This window comes from Molothrus ater, chromosome 1 (assembly GCF_012460135.2).
Source record: "Molothrus ater isolate BHLD 08-10-18 breed brown headed cowbird chromosome 1, BPBGC_Mater_1.1, whole genome shotgun sequence".
NCBI lineage: Eukaryota > Metazoa > Chordata > Aves > Passeriformes > Icteridae > Molothrus > Molothrus ater.
In genome coordinates this window covers 47,140,740-47,158,737 of record NC_050478.2, presented here as the reverse complement: position 1 = coordinate 47,158,737, position 17,998 = coordinate 47,140,740, and the positions used below count along the sequence as shown (strand labels likewise).

General features: G+C 39.1%; 1 protein-coding gene across 1 annotated transcript in view; it reads left to right on the top strand.

The window, feature by feature from the left end:
* The window catches only part of DPY19L1 (dpy-19 like C-mannosyltransferase 1), a 44,409-nt gene extending 38,308 nt beyond the window's left edge, over nucleotides 1-6,101 (top strand). The window contains exons 20-23 of the mRNA XM_036404746.1: nucleotides 912-1,086; nucleotides 1,836-1,935; nucleotides 3,341-3,466; nucleotides 4,513-6,101. Coding sequence (XP_036260639.1) covers nucleotides 912-1,086; nucleotides 1,836-1,935; nucleotides 3,341-3,466; nucleotides 4,513-4,669 — 558 coding nt within the window. The 3' untranslated portion in view covers nucleotides 4,670-6,101. The remainder of the gene's footprint in view (nucleotides 1-911; nucleotides 1,087-1,835; nucleotides 1,936-3,340; nucleotides 3,467-4,512) is intronic.
* The last annotated feature ends 11,897 nt before the right edge of the window (nucleotides 6,102-17,998 follow it).

Genomic DNA, 17,998 nt, shown 5'->3' with positions numbered 1-17,998 from the left:
ATAAGAAAGATAAAACACACTGCTTAATTGGTGTAGCCAGCCTTGTGGGAGCTTCTACTGAGAGACTTTCTTTCATTGTTTCATGCTTTAATTGAAAAAACCCAAGTAACAGTACTATGAATGAAATGTATTTATTTAGTGGGGGTTTGATATTTTTGATGTGTGGAGCCTTCTAATTGGGAAAAAAAATATAGTTTACACTTTCTTATTTAATGGTTCAGGTATGGATGTGGTAAAGTGTTACTGCTCAAATTAAGCTTCCACACAGCAAATTTAGTACTACTTTTTTAACTACCCCTTTTCATGTATTTATGAATATTTGCTTAGAGCCTCCAGCAAATTGTTTTTAGGAAACAATGCAAGCCCCAGTTCAAGAAAGGAAAGAGTGGGGTATAAAGCAGCATTAAGCTTACTGTCCTCCAAGTCTGTCTTTCTAATATGTTTCAAAAGTTTGCCCTACAATCTCTAATCTGTATACACAGATAAAAACTCTAGATAGAAACAGGAGATAAAATACTGTTTAAGTCCTGTTAGCTTTATTGAATCATCTTTCCTTGCAGATTTTGATATCTGAGATTTGACATTCAACTCTAAAAGTTTACATTAATATGAATTTTTAAAATTCTTTTTTTATTTATTTAGAATTGCAAATGTAATGTGCAATATTTGTTAAACATGAGTAATTCTTAGGAATTGCATTCTGAAATACAGTATATATTGTATATAATATTATGTTCTGAACTATATTATAATACTATGAATTATAATCTGGAGTTTAGTGGAGAAGAAATAGCAGAGATGTTTTATAGTGCAATATATGTTAGATTCCTCATAGAGAAATAAAAATTAATTGTTATGCATACAACATTACAGAATTGTTGTCTAGGAATTAATTGATTCTTGCATTTCAGTTGTTTGGATGGCTCTTCTATAAAGTCCAGCCCAAAACATTGGTCTTTGCTATTTTAGCATTGATGACAATAGAGGGATCTGCAAACCTTCGAACTCAGTGGAACATCATGGGAGAATTTAGCAATTTGCCACAGGAAGAACTTCTAGAGTGGATACAAGTCAATACCAGACAAGGTGAACTATTTAATAATGTAGGATGTCCCCATTTATTGTGAGGTTGAACCATGGAACCTGTCACAAATGACTGCAGAGGTTTTGCTCCTATCTGCAGCTCTGGCATGTCTACTTGTCCACATAAAAGCTATGTCCAGTGAAAAAAAGCACCAGAAGCTGTCTTTGTTAGACTCCTGGCTACTGGTCTGGAGGTTCTAACCACTGGTGGAGTATTTTCAACAAAAGCATCTTTGCCAAGTCCAATTAAAATAGGTTTTTACTTAAATGATGCTGGTCTTGTATGTGGGTACATGATCAGCATTTTTCCAGAGCAGAATTAAAAATGTCTATGTGCGTTGTGGTTGCACCCCTCCTTTTCCTAAAATCTGTCAGAAAACTGGTTGGAAACAAGGTACTTGCCTTTCTCGAGGGAATGTATGTTAAAGCCATAGTGAACTGAGATTTTACTGCCCGTTTAACACTGATGAAAGAGTTGTTATAATGTTATTCTACCCATTCAAGAAAAATGAGTTAATTTCCATTCTTAGATGCTTAGTTATCTAATTGCTTATATTGAGTTCAAGGTTACAAAAAACCCAAAGTAAAACACTGATTTTGTGCATTTCCTGTTGATGTCACATACTGCCTTTTTAAAAGGCCATACCCTACCCTTTCATGGTTTTCCTATGTGATAACTGCTCAGATAATTGAATTGCTTCTCTAATTGTTTGATTCCTCATTTCAAAAATGCCCTTGATTGTGTATTTCAGATGCAGTTTTTGCAGGAGCAATGCCTACAATGGCGAGTGTCAAATTGTCTACGCTTCGTCCTATTGTAAATCATCCTCACTATGAAGATGCAGGATTAAGGTAAATTTTACAGTTGAGGGGTTTTTGTGTCTGCTGTTGATTCTCATAATGTCTGTAATACACAGTAGGAATGGCACTGTGTTATATTGTAAAATTTGTTAAAACCTCATAGAACTGGATTTGTTATTTCAGTCAGAATGGAAACACATTATTTCTTGAGGATTTGTGTTCATCAGAAAGAATACACTCTAGGGACAGATATGGCTTCAAACTTCAAAATCAGAATTAAGTTAAGGAATTTTATTTCATCAGTTCAATTATATCCTTTCTTCATTCTAGTTACTCCTGACATTGTAGACAGATATAATTTTTTTTTCCAAGATAGCTAGTGTATTTATTTCTATTAGCTTTCTGTGATGGGCTGTCATTTTTTGTGATAATTGGTTAATTACTGAAGCTGAAATTTTGGGATGGAGTTACTAAGATTTGTATTCTTGTTATTTTCAAAATCAGGATATTTGCCTAAATTGAAATTGATTTATCTGAAAAGGTCATGCATTTCTTTTACTAAATTTAATAGTGTAGCATCTATTTTTTTTTTTGTTAATTTGGTGGAACTGCTTAAAATAAATCCAACACCACAAGAAGACAGCAAGATAGAGGGGGATAAAAGAGAAAGGGCGGGATTTATTTTACATGCCTTATGTCCTTAGTTCTCTGCCTGGCATTAACTGGCTTTAACTTTTGGTCAGACAGTGGGACTTGGATGATCACTGTAGGTCCCTTTCAACTGAAATATTCTGTCCTAGTTACAAAATCATGGGAAAAATAAGGTACAGGCAATACCTGTATTAAGTGTCAGAAGATGGATAGGCTTTAAGAGCGTCATGCTTTGTACATTCAGAGGAGGATATTGCTGGATATTATATGAACTGACCTGGTTTGGAGGGACCTAAAGGTCATCTGCTTCCAAAACAGGATCATAGTGTCCAAGGGCTGATTTTGCTTGATGACTGTAGGTGGACTCCAGGTCTTGTGCTCTTCATTTCAAAATGTCCCAGCAAGGGCAGTGTGACCATAGTGACCCAGAGTGATGGGGATCTTTTGTGGAGAGACTTGGCACAGGATTGATTCCTCCTAAACACCCAAGTCCAAGCAAGCTCATTTCTAGTCCTGAGTATTCCATGGTGAATGCATTGCTTTGACATCTTTACACTTGCAGTTCACAGTAACCATGGATCTTGTTACACAGTTGTCTCCTGCTACAGAAAAACTGTACAACTTGTTCTTGGAATCCTTATATTTCTGAAGACGTGATCATACTTCAGCAAATGGCACTATTAATGTAAACTTTGCTTTGGCATAGTTACCTTGTGAAATAAAAAAGCCTTCCTCTCCAGTCTAAGGTTAAAGCTTACATTTTCATGCTCTATGGCAGCTAACACTTAGATTTTTCTTTTTGAAGGGCCAGAACTAAAGTAGTGTATTCCATGTACAGTCGAAAACCTGCAAGTCAAGTAAAAAGAGATTTGATAAAACTAGGAGTGAATTACTACATCCTTGAAGAGTCATTGTGTGTAAGCAGAAAAAAGTAAGTAATCTCCCTCTTTCTCACAAGAATGATACACTCCTGAAATACGTAGTCTAAAATTCATATCAAATTTTGATTTGTGGTTTATTTATTTATTAAAATACATTTTTGTCCAGCATCTGTAGATAGTAACTGATGTAATTGACTTTACCCTCATTAGCAGCCCTGTGTTCTTTGTGTGAACCTGGGAAGCTCTGTGGTATGAGTTTTTAAACTTCACTGTAAAACCCTGAAGGAAAGAAGTCATTACAAAGGAAAGAAACAGTTATTCTCTGATGGCAAGAACAGATGTGTGTGTATAATGAAAGCCTAGTATGAATAAAAGGTGCAGAGTAAAAGATAGTTGGAGCACCAAAATGTTATGGCCACTAACAGTCAATAAAAATTTTGTTACATTTAAGATGTTCTCCAGAAAGAGCTATGCTTTTACTTCCCCCCTCACCCCCCTCCCTTGGTTTTTGGTCCCCCTTCTCTTTCTGGCCTCCAGAGCAGAATTAGTTTGGATTTTTGATTTCATTTTCTTTTCATTTAGAATAAAATTAAATGTATGTGTTCAATTTCTTTTCTGTTATCTTTGATAAAATTAGAATATTCACAGTTATTATAACTTTGAAAGGCAGTTTTACAGGGAATTGATGTTGGCTGTGATCTTTTATAAAAAACAAGGAATTACTACTTTTTTAAGGTGTTTTATTTCCTGAATTTTCTTTAGAAATGTTAGCAATATGTATATCACCCTCCATTTTATAGGACGATTTAAGGGTCCCTGGTAATGTATAATGTGTTGCATAATTTGCGTTGTTTTATGTGCTTCCTCTTCCAAATTAATTCTTTATTAATTGCATAACCACAAAAGCCATTCTCAATACTATTTTTAAATTACTGCTATATTTATTGATTTTGTGATCTGATAATTTTTCTAGTATAGAGACAAACTTTAAAAAATACAGATGGCACAATCAAGTATTCATGGGGCACTATGAATGAAGCTTCATGAGGCTTTTATAGCATTTCTTCATTTCCCTTTTCATATTCCTGTTTTTTAGGCCTGGCTGCAGTATGCCTGAAATTTGGGATGTCGAAGATCCTGCTAATAGAGGAAAAATTCCTTTATGTACCCTTATGAGCAAGGATTCCAGGCCATATTTCATCACAGTATTTGAAAATAGCAATTACAGAGTTTTGAAGATTCCAAAGGAATAACATTTCAATGCAATGAAGCATCAGTCTTTCAAATCTTTAAACTAGTAACTGTAAGAATTCTAAATCAGAAATACCTTTTTTACTAGACTTAAAATGGAAAAATGTGTATTTTATTTTTTACCATTTTAAGTGAATTCTGATTATAGAAATATCTTAAACCTAACAGTTTGGATTTCTATTTCAGGGTCAGTCCCTTGAGATTTGCTATGCAAATGATTATATGTTTGCACATTTTATTTAACACTGATCCAAAAAGAGCTAAAAGTAGCTATGGAAAAGTTCGTAGGTGGACTTGAAACTTCATTTTTTTGGTGCATGTTATTGGAATCCTATTGATATTAAAAAAGAAGACTAATAAGGGTAATATTTGCAGTAAGCAATAGTTTAGCTTCTCAGTGTCCAAGGGTTTTTAGCATTCTTATGCATTCAGAATAAGCTGGCATAATATACATGAAATTTTTAAGGGAAAATGCTTTATTCAGGAAAAATCTGTCATAGCCTTAGAAAGTTACTAAAATAAATCCTTCACTGCCTTAACTAGACCTTCAGCGCCTAACTTGATAAGAAATTACTTTCAAAATTTAATGCCCTTTTTCCTTTCCCCATATATTAGATCCTGCCTGGACTTTTTCATCAGCATTAAAGAAAAGCAAAATTTAACCCAGTTGTGCTATGGGTGTAGTCAGTTGTGTGGGTATAATTGCTCCAGCATCATTAGACAGGTTCTGCTGTTTTTCTGTCATCTTGTTGTCACACCAGTATTATAATTAGATACTAGAGAGCTCACTTTCTGAGATACCCAGTGCAAGGACACCCTTTAGTCGTTTATCTGACTTGGTAGAATTTTTGTATGTTTATTGCCATTGGGAGCTATCACAGTAATTGTGATTCTACTGCATCATAAGAGTGCTAAGGTCTAAGATGTTTCGCCGTGTGTTGTTCATGGTTTGGATTTGTTTCAACTAGTTTTTTTTGTTCACATCAGTCTATTGGTGTGACTGGTCTTTCCAGCCCTAATAGCATCTGGTGATCCTGGATGTTATAGGGACACCATCCATCACGCCTGTAACAGTGTCAATTAAATGGGAACCTGTGATAAAGTAGTAGTATAACAACTGATCAGTATTCTAAAACATCTTATTTTTTTATAATCTGTTTTATTGAGAGGGTGAGGGAGAATGGCTGAAAATGCATTAGCTTTTTAACTTTTACAGAATAGATTTTGGAAAAATTTCTATAAGGAAACTCACAAAAAAAGGGCTTTTGGGAAGTCACTTTTTAAAATGTTAATTGAATTCAAGGAAGCAGGAAAAAGTCTTTATATAAACATTGTGACTAGTGTTTCGGCACAAAAAGGTACTGTATTTTTATGAAGTTTATGCCAACTGTTGACATGTACTTATGTGGTTAAATAAAAAAGAGAAAGATGGAAGTTGTGCTCATGTTTCTGGTAGGTGTTACACTTCTCTTATGTCTGTTAAACTGAAGTTTAACACAGTTACCACAGCAGATATGATTGGAGCCAAACTTTCAACTAAAAAATGCACAGAAGGGCTGCAGATGATTAAACCAAAATCACACACCTCTTTCTGGCTTCCTTTTTATTCAAAATATCAGTGCAGGAATATGTGGAAAGACTGGTGGAATGAAGAAACATTTGAAAGTTAAGGTTCAAAGATGTGCTTTAATAAAAATGTTCATTTTTATTAAATGAACATTTGTTGAGGAGGTGACTGTTACTCAGTACATGGCCAGACACTGCAAATTTTCATCTCCAGGGATATTATGCTGTTCCTCTCTTTAAGCTGCTCTTAAACCCAAATAATTATTTTCATCTGTTGGATATTAATGTGATAAAATTTAATAATGAAAAAATATGGAGTGAAAAAAGCAACATAGGATTGTGAGGAAGAAACCTGTGAATTCTTGAATTAGTGTCCTATGTTATGAATTTCCTGTTATCTCAGTAATTTGCTCTCAGTTTCAAAGGAAAGAATTTTTATTTAAACAACACAACATTTAACACATAGGAGCACCATGTTAACATTATGCTTATCACTGCAACCTCAGCCAGAAAACACAAGTTGGAGGCTTCTTAGCTCTCATTGAAGTTGCTTCTCTCTTTGCAAGATCCAAATCGATAAATGCGTAACACAAGTAAGTTTGGCTTTAAATACATGCAGGCCTTAAAGTAATTTAGGCACAAAGCTGGAATACTTCCATACTTGAAGACAGTTTCCATTACATTTTAGTAATATTGTATCATTGTGCTGGTTTTGGCTGCAAGCTGTATTTTGGTAGAGCCAAGGCGTACTGCCACACTGGCTGGGAAGTTGGGGGTGTGTGGGAGGTGGGGACGAGACACAGCCAGGACAGGTGACCCAAAATGACCAAAGGACATTGCAGACCATGGCATCATGTTCAGTGTATAACAAAGTGGGGAGAGGGAGGAAGAAGGGGGAGGGATGTTTGGAGTGATGGTGTTGGTATTCCCAAGTCACTGCTGTGGGTGGTGGGGCCCTGCTCTCCCAGAGATGGATGAGCACTTGCCTGCCCCTGGGAAGCACTAAATCAATTCCTTGGTTTTTGCTTGTGTGTGCATTTTTTGCTTTCTCTCTTGAAGTGTCTGTATCTCAGCCCACGACTTTTCTGGCTTTTGCTCTCCTGATTCTCTCCCTGATCCTGCTGGTGAAGGAGTTGAGCAAGTGCCTGTGTGGGGCTTGGCTGCTTGCTTAGGTTAAACTATGACAATCTGCCTGAAATGTCTGTTGGAATCCGAAATACTGCTTGCTTTGTGTGAAATTTCTTCAGTACAATGGGCAGAATTTAGTACCAGACTTCTGATAATTGTGCAAGCTTAATATTCAGTATGGAATCCAAATGAAGCACCTTTGTGAAATGAAGGTGCTAAGTCCTATTCAGTATTGCCCTGCACTTCATTCTATTCATATACCATTTAAAAAAATGCTCTTTTGACTTTTTTTGCAGTTTAGTTGAAATAGTGACTTGAATTAAACTCTTGAATTTTTATGATTAAGACATGGAGTTCCAAAATGCAGGACTTGCTCCAAGTGAAGAAAACTCCTTCAGCAAAAGCAGATATGTAAGGAAGAGTATAAACATAGGGTTGTCAGAAATCAGCATTGTTTTTCTGCATGGCATGCAGAATTCTAAATATGAGAGCTGGTCAGCTGTGCAGAATTTGCTTGGGTAGTGAAACCTGTCAGTGCTGCAGTAAGTTCTCAGCTGTAGCTGTACAATATAAGCACTTTTATTTCAGTACAAAATCAAAGTCAAGTGTTGTGATGAACTGTTTGTAGTGGAGCTTTAAGCTGACCTTTTGGGTTGCAGCAGAGTAATAAGAGGATTTACAGGGGTAGGCAGAATCTCCTTTTCAGCAAACTGGCTTGTTCCTGATCTCATGCTGTAATTCTCCATTATTGATGTAATTCATATAATGTCTGAAAGCATCAGTTATTTGAGTGGGTTCATCATGTAATAGTTCAACAACTTTATTACTTCCTGCTACAGCATATATAGAACACTTATTGCCAATAGATCAAGAGATAGAGATAGAAAACACAGTGAATGAATAATATTGATTTCATATCTGGCTGAGGACTCAGGGAGGATCCCTGTGGCCAGTCTTCCACCCTGTCAAGGTTATTAATGTTTAAAGTGAGTCCTGAGTGCAAGCAGCATTTGTTTCGCCTGCTTGGTAGGAAGGATGAGGTCCAGTTTTTAGCCTGAAGAATATGAAAACACTGACTAGATTGCATTAAAGGTGAAACTGAGCCTGCAACAGGGAAACCTCTCTCCTTTAAATGTTTACATGAAAGGAGACAAATCACTCTGGTTCATTCTTTAGGCTAGACCAAGCTTATTTTTCACAGCCAGTGCACCAAATTCTTACTTCCACTACTAACAATCCCTGTGTTTGAGCACCTGAGCAGTATCATCTTCATGTTACTGAGCAACCAGTTGCTCAGCTTCTCTGACTACAAGTCCCTGGAGTGTCTTGAGATGCTGTTAGCAAACATTATTTGCAGGCAGTTAGTGTTTTGGTGTAGGTATCTCTGTCTGAGCTCTGCAAAATAAATCCTAACCTCTTCTGAAGTATTGGCTTTTATAGTTTACCTATTTCTGAAAAATCTCCTTTTTTCTTGGCTCAAACAACGTAGCAATGCCTGAAAATAGCCAAGAGTAGGATGCCGCCTATTTTTTTTCCTAAATTAGCTTTATGATGTTGTATGAATTGCTGTCTTGCTTTTATTTGGAATGTAAAATGTAATGCATCTATACTTGGAGAAATTTACCTTCCGCTGCTTATTAAAATTTTTTTCAAAAAGCTAAAGTTAGAATCTAGCTTAGTAAATGCATTTACATTCCTGGAGTATTTCAAAGGCCATTCGACTAAAACCACGAATTGTATAAAGGCACTAGGTGTAGATGTTTTCCTTAACCTTAATTTTCTTTGTTCTAGATCCTTGCTGGATTTAGCTGCAGTTATCATGCTACTGGCTGCTGCATAAAGAATCTTTGATTTGATACACTTTGGCTATTTTGGTGTTACTACATAATTTGATCATAAAATGGTGTGTGTTGGAGTGGTCCTTAAAGATCATCCAGTTCCAACCCCCTGCCATGAGCAGGGATACCTCCCACTAGTCCAGGTTGCTCAAAGCCTCATCCAGCCTGACCTTGAAAAATGAAAGGAACAGTTAATTTGAGAAAGAATAGGGGGTAGCAAGATGATCAAAAGAAATTGTATTCCACAACTTCTTTATTCAAAACTTTAATTTTAGAATTTACTACCTTCAATGCTTAAAACCAATGAAACTTTACTTAGGAAGTGGTGCTTACAGAATCTCTAACTAGTTTTAAGCTAATGACATCTTGCCTATTTACTTGAAGAACTACAGGTTTGTTTCATCTGTGAGGTTTTGCCTGAAATAAAAAGATATTGTAAAAAAGCTGTTGAATTAGGAGCTTGTGACATGTATTGTCTTACTGTCTTTCTTTGAACCTCGATGTGCAACTGAATTAATATTTGAATTTAGAAGGAAACCTGTCAGCACTGATGGCTTGTTTTGTAAAGTTGCCCTTGCACGTAAGGAAGTAGTGAAGCAATAAAGTTCCAATTGAAATAAATTGAAAAGCGTAAATATTTGCAATGTCAAGGGGCAGCCGGACTGTTGAAAGGAAACATGGTTTCAATAAAGTCAGACTTTATTTGGAATGTCTCTTTCTGGGTGGTTTTTTTTTTTTTTTTTCTTTTTCCTGTGTTCCATTTTGCTTTATTCTGTTTCTCTTCAGTGCTGGGAAATGGGATAAAGCTGAACAGAACAGACTTAAGAAAAATTGTATAGCTGAAACTGAGAAGATGTTTGTGTCTTCCAAAAATGACCTGGTTTTAGTAAATCTTGCCAAAATGCCTGGCTTATGCCAATCATCAGAGCATGTGGTCTTCTGTGTGGTCATGAACTGGTGAGTTAGTAGGAGCTGGGTTTGTTCTTAGGGAGGACTATGTTGCTACTGCCCTAAGCAGCACATCCAGACGTAGGCTTTCCTGAGGCATTTCTTCAGGCTGCTGGAAATCTGCATGACATCTTTTTCTGGGTCATAGTGGAAACCAAGTTTCTCAAGGACTTTGATTTCATCTTTAGAGCACTTTGGACAAATGTTATATACTGTGTCATGGTGCAGTCCTTTGAAAGGAATATAACTTGGTCTGACTGATCAATGTGGCAGAGTCATTGGACAGAGGAGGCACTCTGTAAATTGAGGGATTGTTGGGATTCTTAATCACTGGGAACATAATGCACAAAGCTTACAAAAGAGGTGAAGGAATGACTTTTCCAAAGTCATGAATTATTTGGTGTGCCTTCATTCTAGGGTGTACAGTCCTGGCCCAGCTTCTAGAAAAAAAGTATCAGTCAAGTCAGTCACTCAGAACTGGCTACTTAAACTGAAACTTTCACCCCAGGAAGAAGGGAGAGAAACTGATATCCTACAAGTAGCTTGCTCTGGGCTGTGTGTGTAATAGTTGTTATAAAGAGTAGTAATAGTAGTAATAACAGGAAATCTTGAAAGTTTTTCAAAAAAGAAATAAGTTTTTATTTTAAAAAGATAGCGCGATCTTCAATGATCACCGCCTCAAGGTGCCCTTTTGCTTTGGGTGTAGGACTAGAGTTTGTTCATTGTTTTTTGCTGCCACGTGAAGAGTTGCAGAGTCCTTCCAGTCCGAGGCTCCTTTTTTTGTTCTCTTTCCAAGATTGATGTTAAAGCACATTAAGACAAGCCACTGAAGAAGCCACAGGAGGATGTTGCTCTGCTGTGATAAGCAGTTCAGTTGGAAAGCTTTTGTGGAAAGCTGCGCTTAATGAACATGTGACCTGTACAATGCCCACTCCTGCTGTCAGAGTTTTTGAAACAGAAGAGGATATGTCCAGTGTGTTTAAAACCACAAAATTTGAATGGCCTGTGGTTGGTGATGTCACTTCATAGCACTATTGTTTACCAGCTTAACTACTTAGTTTATCTTTGTACAGATATGTTTTCTGAGTTGTTTCAAATCATCTAGACTCTTAGGCAGCACATGGTTGCTGTTACCTTTGCTGTCAGTGAGGTAAGGCACAGGACCTCTGTTCCCTATTGTCTCACTGTGCTTTCTCCTTCTTTCCCCACCTTTTTACCACTTTTTTACCCTTACTACCACTGTGTTTCACCTAATGCCTTTGTGTTAAAGGTCATATTCCACTCTGTGACTAAAGGGATTTAAATGCTGTCTGTGCAGAGCAGGCAACTATGATGGAGTGTTATCTGTTTCTATGCTCCCCTGTTTAAATTCCACAAGTAGCAACAGTGATAAACCTTTTGATGTTGCTACCACTCTGTAAATGCTTACAGTTCCTTATGGAACTTTCTTCTGCAAATTTGTGGCAGGAAATTACAGTAAATACACATAAAAATTTTACTGTTCATTTTATAAATCAGGGCAATTTCCTCTGATAGAGTGGCCAAAATGTCAGAAGATATTCTCTGACAGTGTTTCCGATCACACTGATCTGTTTTGTTGGGTCAAGTTATTTGTTAAGAACGAAGGATGAAGGAAGCACACAATTTTGAGATAGAATTGAGGGCAAACAGTACAGACACATTTAATCAGTTTCTGGTCTCCTGATAGCCCTTTGTACGTTTTCACGTTAGGTGACTGCGTGACTGTGGTCACCCTTCTCTGTTGCCATCTGAGCTGATAGCAGAGGGTATGTGAGCAGAATCTCAAGGTAAAAAGGAAAGGAACCAAAACCTCTTGCTGTCTCAGCTTATTGAGTTCTCTGCATCTGTTGTTTCTGCGCAGTCAGTGGCAGAGTTCCATTGCAGGGAATCTGTCTGGATATTACTTGCACCCTTGCACACAGACCCCATAAATGAAATTCACTGACTCCTTTGTGAGTGCCTAAATCATAACTGTGAGAACAGCAGTGACCAGCAAGGTCCTTCCCAGCACTCAGAGCTGTGAAGGTCACATTCTGTGCCATGGGCTGTCACCACGGAGCGTGCTGACCTGCACAGCTGGCATGCCAGAGTTCAGGTGGGTTTCCTCTGTAGCAGGTATCTCTGCCAGCTGAGATGCCTTTCAAGTGCTACTCCAGGAACTTTAGGGAGGTTGCCTTGGTTTTAGTCTACATTTCCTGTATCCAGGGACCCATTTACTCAGGCTTTGCTTCTTGAGTGGTTGGGTTCAGTCTCATCACTGGATGAAACTTCCCTATCCATTTACTAGCATGTGTGTTTGATTTTGGAAGGATTTAGAGAAGGATAAACTAAACTTTCCCTGAGGTAGAGATTTTCTACTTCCTCAGGATTACTGAAGTCTAAACACACAATTTGTACAAGCTGTAATACCACCTCCCAGAACTGTTCTGTGGCTGAGAAAGATTGAAAGGCTGAGGGGAGACACAGCAATCACATTCAATTAGAGAAAAAAATCAATAAATTATTCTTTTTCATTGAATTAAAAATAAAATGAAGGATGAACGTTTGAGGAAATGAAAAGCTGATTTGACTTTGAGAGATTGGCTAATGCAAAACACAGTTATGAGAATGTTAAATACAATCTTTTTCTAAACCTTCCTAAGGTAAATGATATTGAAATGGTGGAAAGATTTAGTCTGGCTAAAGCTGTATTTCCACATACATGACAGCATAAACATGAGTGCCACTGATGAATTCATTGTCCCCAGCCAGCTCACATGCCAGCATGAAATTTCATGTCGTCAGGGCCATAAACCAGATCAGGAATTGGTCCAGATGAAACTCATCCGGGAAAATAAATTGATTTGAATTAATTTGTAGTCTCATTTATCACACAGCTACAGGAACCTTCAAATGACCAAGGGGAAAAAGCATCATGGAGAATACACAGACAGTCAACCAGCTTTTTTCAGTGGCTGGGTCAAACAAGACTCACAGAAGCCTGGGATGCTGGACCTTCAGAACAGCCCTGCTCTGTCAGGCCCTACTGAAAAACTTCTGAACTCTTACCTAAGTTCAATAAAAATTAATGGGGAGGTAGAGCTCTAATAGGATATTTGGTACAGGTTTTGGTGAAACTGGTGCACAGGAGGAAGGCAAGAGAGGTCAGAGTTTCCTTCTGCCCTGCAAGAGCAGTAGAACCCAGCTGCCTGAGTAGCTCTGCTCCAAAACACTGGTGTCTCTGTGCAGGTGTAGTGAGGACATGGGAAAAGGGAGTTATTATGGTAAAGGAGGGAAAGCTAAGGAGAGCAGGCTTTACTGTTCATAGGGCTATTAATTAGGGGTTTTTTCCCCTTGGAAAGTGCTTATATTTCAGAGCTTTTCCCCACAGCTCTACGCATAAGAACGAGAGAGAGAGAGAGACTTTTCACTGGAAGGATCAAGATGCCTACAAGGTATCTATAAGGCATATTAGTTGCATCAGCCTGATTTTAAGATATTATTTCCATCCTCATACCCCAGACAGAAAAGCTCCTCTCCTGCCTCATATCTGCAGGTTGTGCTCAAGGAGTGTATGCACATCCCTGCCCCTTTTGTGGCAGCCCCATAGCTCCAGGGCTTGGAAGCAGTGGCTCCAGGTGCCGCACCTATGGAGCACTCCAGCCCTTCCTGAGTCAGCACAGGTGGGACCAGCACCTGCTGCAGGGAGGACCAAGAAAAGGAGGCTGTCTGAATGTTGTTTGAAGAGCTGTGGATGCTCCAGTAAATCCCCCTGTGGCCTAGAGGGACTACAGTCCTGTTTCCAAGGGCACAACAAAAAGCCAGAGGGGGCTGCCAAGGTCCTGTAGGCTTGCAGGAATAAATATCAGCACAGGCTTGGAAGGCAGCCTGTGGAGATGAGGCATTTCTGTGGGTCTTGTGAGGTGCACAGGTTCAAGGGGACTGGCTTGGGGACAGCAAGGACGTGGAGTGGGCGTTTGTGTCTGCATTTGACCTGCAGACTCCCACAGCTCTGGAGGAGACAGTGATATGTGCTTCTCTAATACAGTGGGTTATTTCCTAAGGCATGGTTGAGTCGTGTTTATCCCCTTTATTATCTGCTGATAGTTTAACTAAGTCAACCAAATTTAAGGGTGAGCAAGGCTTCCTAGTTTGGGCCCCTTCACCAATGCAAGTGGAATCTGCTGCAAAGGGCTGAGCACTTTCAGCTGTCCATGAAGCCACTAGGAAATTTGACTGGAAAGTATCAACTTAGACCAGGTGATGCAAGACTCCTCTTCTGTGTCCATATAGATGGAAGGATGGGCTTCCTCACAAGGGTGTTGGGGACATAATTTCCTTGATGTGTCTAATGCAAACTTGTGGTGTGATAATGGCTATGAAATAGAAATCTAAGGCAGCACATCTGAAAAGCGTGGAGTAAAGAAGGTGTGTGGCCATGCACTGAACATTTGGGATAAAGTAAACTAAAGAAACAGAATTAATCAGGGTAGCCTATTTCATGTGCTGTATAAATCAAATATACTTTGTGGTAGCAATTCTCTCCTATAATATATGTCCACATGTAGGAAGAATGAATAAATTAACTGTCACACCCAACCTTAATTTTGGCTTGTGCTAGTTTGGGAGGGATTAACTTTGACACATTTGTGGGTTTTCCAGGGTCTAGGCATGCACACGTGAGCTGTGTGGTCCAAGGGTATGCGAATAGTGGGTCTCTGTTAGGCACAATGCTGGACCAGAGTTTTCATCTATGGTACCTCACAGTGCTTTGTCCTCAGAGCACATTTTACCAGACAGTGTTTTGGAAAGCTTTGACAGCTCAAAAGGCTGCCTGCTTTCTGAGCACAAAGCCCATGTCAGCACTCCACAAACTGCTGTTCCTGCCAGAAAGCATGATCTGCTGGTTAGCTGAGGCATTCCTGCAGCTTTATGGGGAACAGGATATGGGAAACAGGTCAAGGTTATACTTGGTGTTGCTGAAATTAAAGCCAATTTAAAGCGCTTGTGCAAACTGTGTGTAGACATGTAGCCAACAGCTGAGAGATGAAGGTGAAGGAAACATGCATGCTGGAAAACTTTTAGCAAGCCCTCTCTGATACTTGCTGTATGTTACAAAGTCACACCCTAAAGCCTGAAATTGTGAAAAGTGGGGACTGGTTTTGATGTCAAAGTTGAGTGTCTGTGAAGATTCACCTTATGAGATTGTGAATGTGTCCTGGGTAGAGAACTGACCACAGCTGAATACCTCACCAGCTCTGCTTGAGAGCTCTCCTGTTGCAAGGGAACTCCATACTAAAGCTGCAGATAGTTTTTTCCATAATTTATAACATTTTGGATGTTTCCTGATGGTTGTTCAAGCTTATATTGAGATTGTTTTGATTAAGAGGGGACAGGGAGGTGGATGATAAATAAGGTACATAGCAGTCATCACCTGAGCTGTCAGCAGCCTGAGTGTGCATGCACAGGTGGAGGGCATGAGCTTTGATTGTAGGGTGGAGCTGTATCTGAGATACCCTGTCTAAGGTAAAGGTTTTGTTATTTTTATTTAGCAACCCCCCTACTCTTCCTCAGGTATAAGGAAAAGAAGACAGCTATATGATATGTAAAGGAAAGCCTCAGGCTCCAGAAATGCCTAAAAAGGGGGAGAACAACATTATGGCATCTCTGGCATTGTCAACAGCTAACGCTGATATAGGTATGAAAATCCAGAACAAAATGTAAACTGATTGAACTGCACAAAATAGCCAGAGATTTAGAGAGAAATCAGGAGATAACTTTTAGGCAGTATGGGAATAAGTCTTTTGGCTATGGTTTTTGGTTGTGTTGAACAAAGCAAGCAGGCTTTGTAGTGCTGTAGGTAGGTGACACCTGTGTCTCCCAGAAGGACAGGTACTGGATACAGACTGCCCACCCTAGCATGAGTCAGCTGTGCCTATCCTGGGGCAAAAGTGTTTTAGAATCAGAGAATCATTTTTAGGTTGAAAAAGAACTTTAATATCATTGAGTCCAATCACTAATCTAGCACTGCCAGGTCCACCTCTAAAGCATGTCTTAAGCACCACATCTATGCCTTTTCTAAATATCTCTGGGGATGATGACTCAACCACTCCCTTGGGGCTGCCTCTTCCAGCACTTGACAACCCTTTTGGTGGAGAAATTTTTGTAGTACGCAAGCTAAACCTCCCTGGTACAGAGCTGTAAGATTTTAGTGGTTGTTGTCCCAGACACTGAAGTGCTGAAAAAATAATGACTGATGTGTTAAACATGACTCAGTACCCAGTAGCAGCCCATATGGAGTGGGACAGATCCAGTGCCCTCCTATTACACAAAGGCCTGAAAGAGTTTCTGGAATCTTGCACATCCAAGATACCTGACACCTAGAAGACCTGAATTACAGTTGTCTGGTTGAAAGACTGTTTGTTTATTTGCTAACTGAGATCAGTTTGTTACCTGGCAGCACAGTGTAGCATCTGCTAATTGATTGGGAATGAAGCTCAGCAGCAACAAGGAATTTGGAAACACTGAACTGAAGGAATGCACATCATCAACTTGAATTCAAGGGTACTTAGTCATGGTCCAAAGTGGCTGGGGTTTGCTTTCAGTTCAATGTTTCATATGCTGTTGTCTGTATAAAATCAGTATGTCAGAGCTCTAGAAAATTGCTTTTCTTGCCTTTTCATATTCTCCATATGTTTTTGCTCAGGTAACTGCAGAAACATAGCTCATTTCAGTGTAAAATTTCTTGTGTCAATATTTTACCCTTTGTAAGCTGTATAACTAGATGAGATGCTAATACATAACCCAGAAAAGAATTCTCACTTTAAATGGAAATGCAAAAATAATGGAATTTTGCCATTCTGGAAATAGTTGTTTTCCTTTGGATTTAGGTTGATTTAAATGCTCTTTTTGCAAGTACTGGCTTACAGCTGAGAACAAGAAGTGAGTCTGAAACCTGCAGCACTGATGTTTCTTGACATGGTGCTGCTGCCTGTGTACAAACAAGGACGGGACGGGTGAAGGGCTGGGAGCGTATCGACTCTGCAGGCAGGGATTTAAAGATTGTTGCTGGCATAAAAGCAGAGGCATAAAGCTTTCATCTCAGTAGCTCCAATGACAAAGGCAAAGTGGCTGCAGCAGCGCTGGCCCTGAGTGTTTAGGCAGAAATGCCTCTGAGTTGCAGCAGTCTTGATATCCTGCCTGGTCAGATGAAAACCACCTCATGTGCATCTGTACAGCAGTGTTTGCATGCCTAACACTGCTCTGCCAGTGTGAGGGAGAGCAGAGATCCCAATTATTGCTCTGCCAGTGTGAGGGAGAGCAGAGAGGTGCCCAGGCATCGCTAAGGGACCCTCACCTCCTGCAGCCCAGAGAAGAGCTGGCAACATTGCAGGAGCGTGCGGCTCTTGTCTGAACTGCGAGGGGGCTGGGAAGCACAGCCCTGGTTCCTACCTCCAGACAAGCATATTTCAAAGAAGGCAAGCAAACAGCCTCAGAGCCTTGCAGCAAGCTCAGTGTAGTGTAAATTCTTGAGGCAATGCAAGTAAAGAGGAATTCAAAGTGTAGTTAAAGGTCATGAACTTTGCTTTCAGTACTACAGCAAAATAGAATTAAAAAGAGACATATAAATAACAAATATGCATGTCTTGATGAGTATAACAGCATTTTGAAAAGGACAAAGGATTCCCCTGAATAATATTTAAACTTTCATGTTGCGAATTGCTTGAATGAATAAAAATGGCATTTTTAGAAGGTCAAAAATTGCTTCAGAAAGGCATCTAATCTTTAAAGTTCAGTAAAGAAATCTGCTTCTTACAGCCATACTTCTGCTCATGTTGCTATGGACTCACT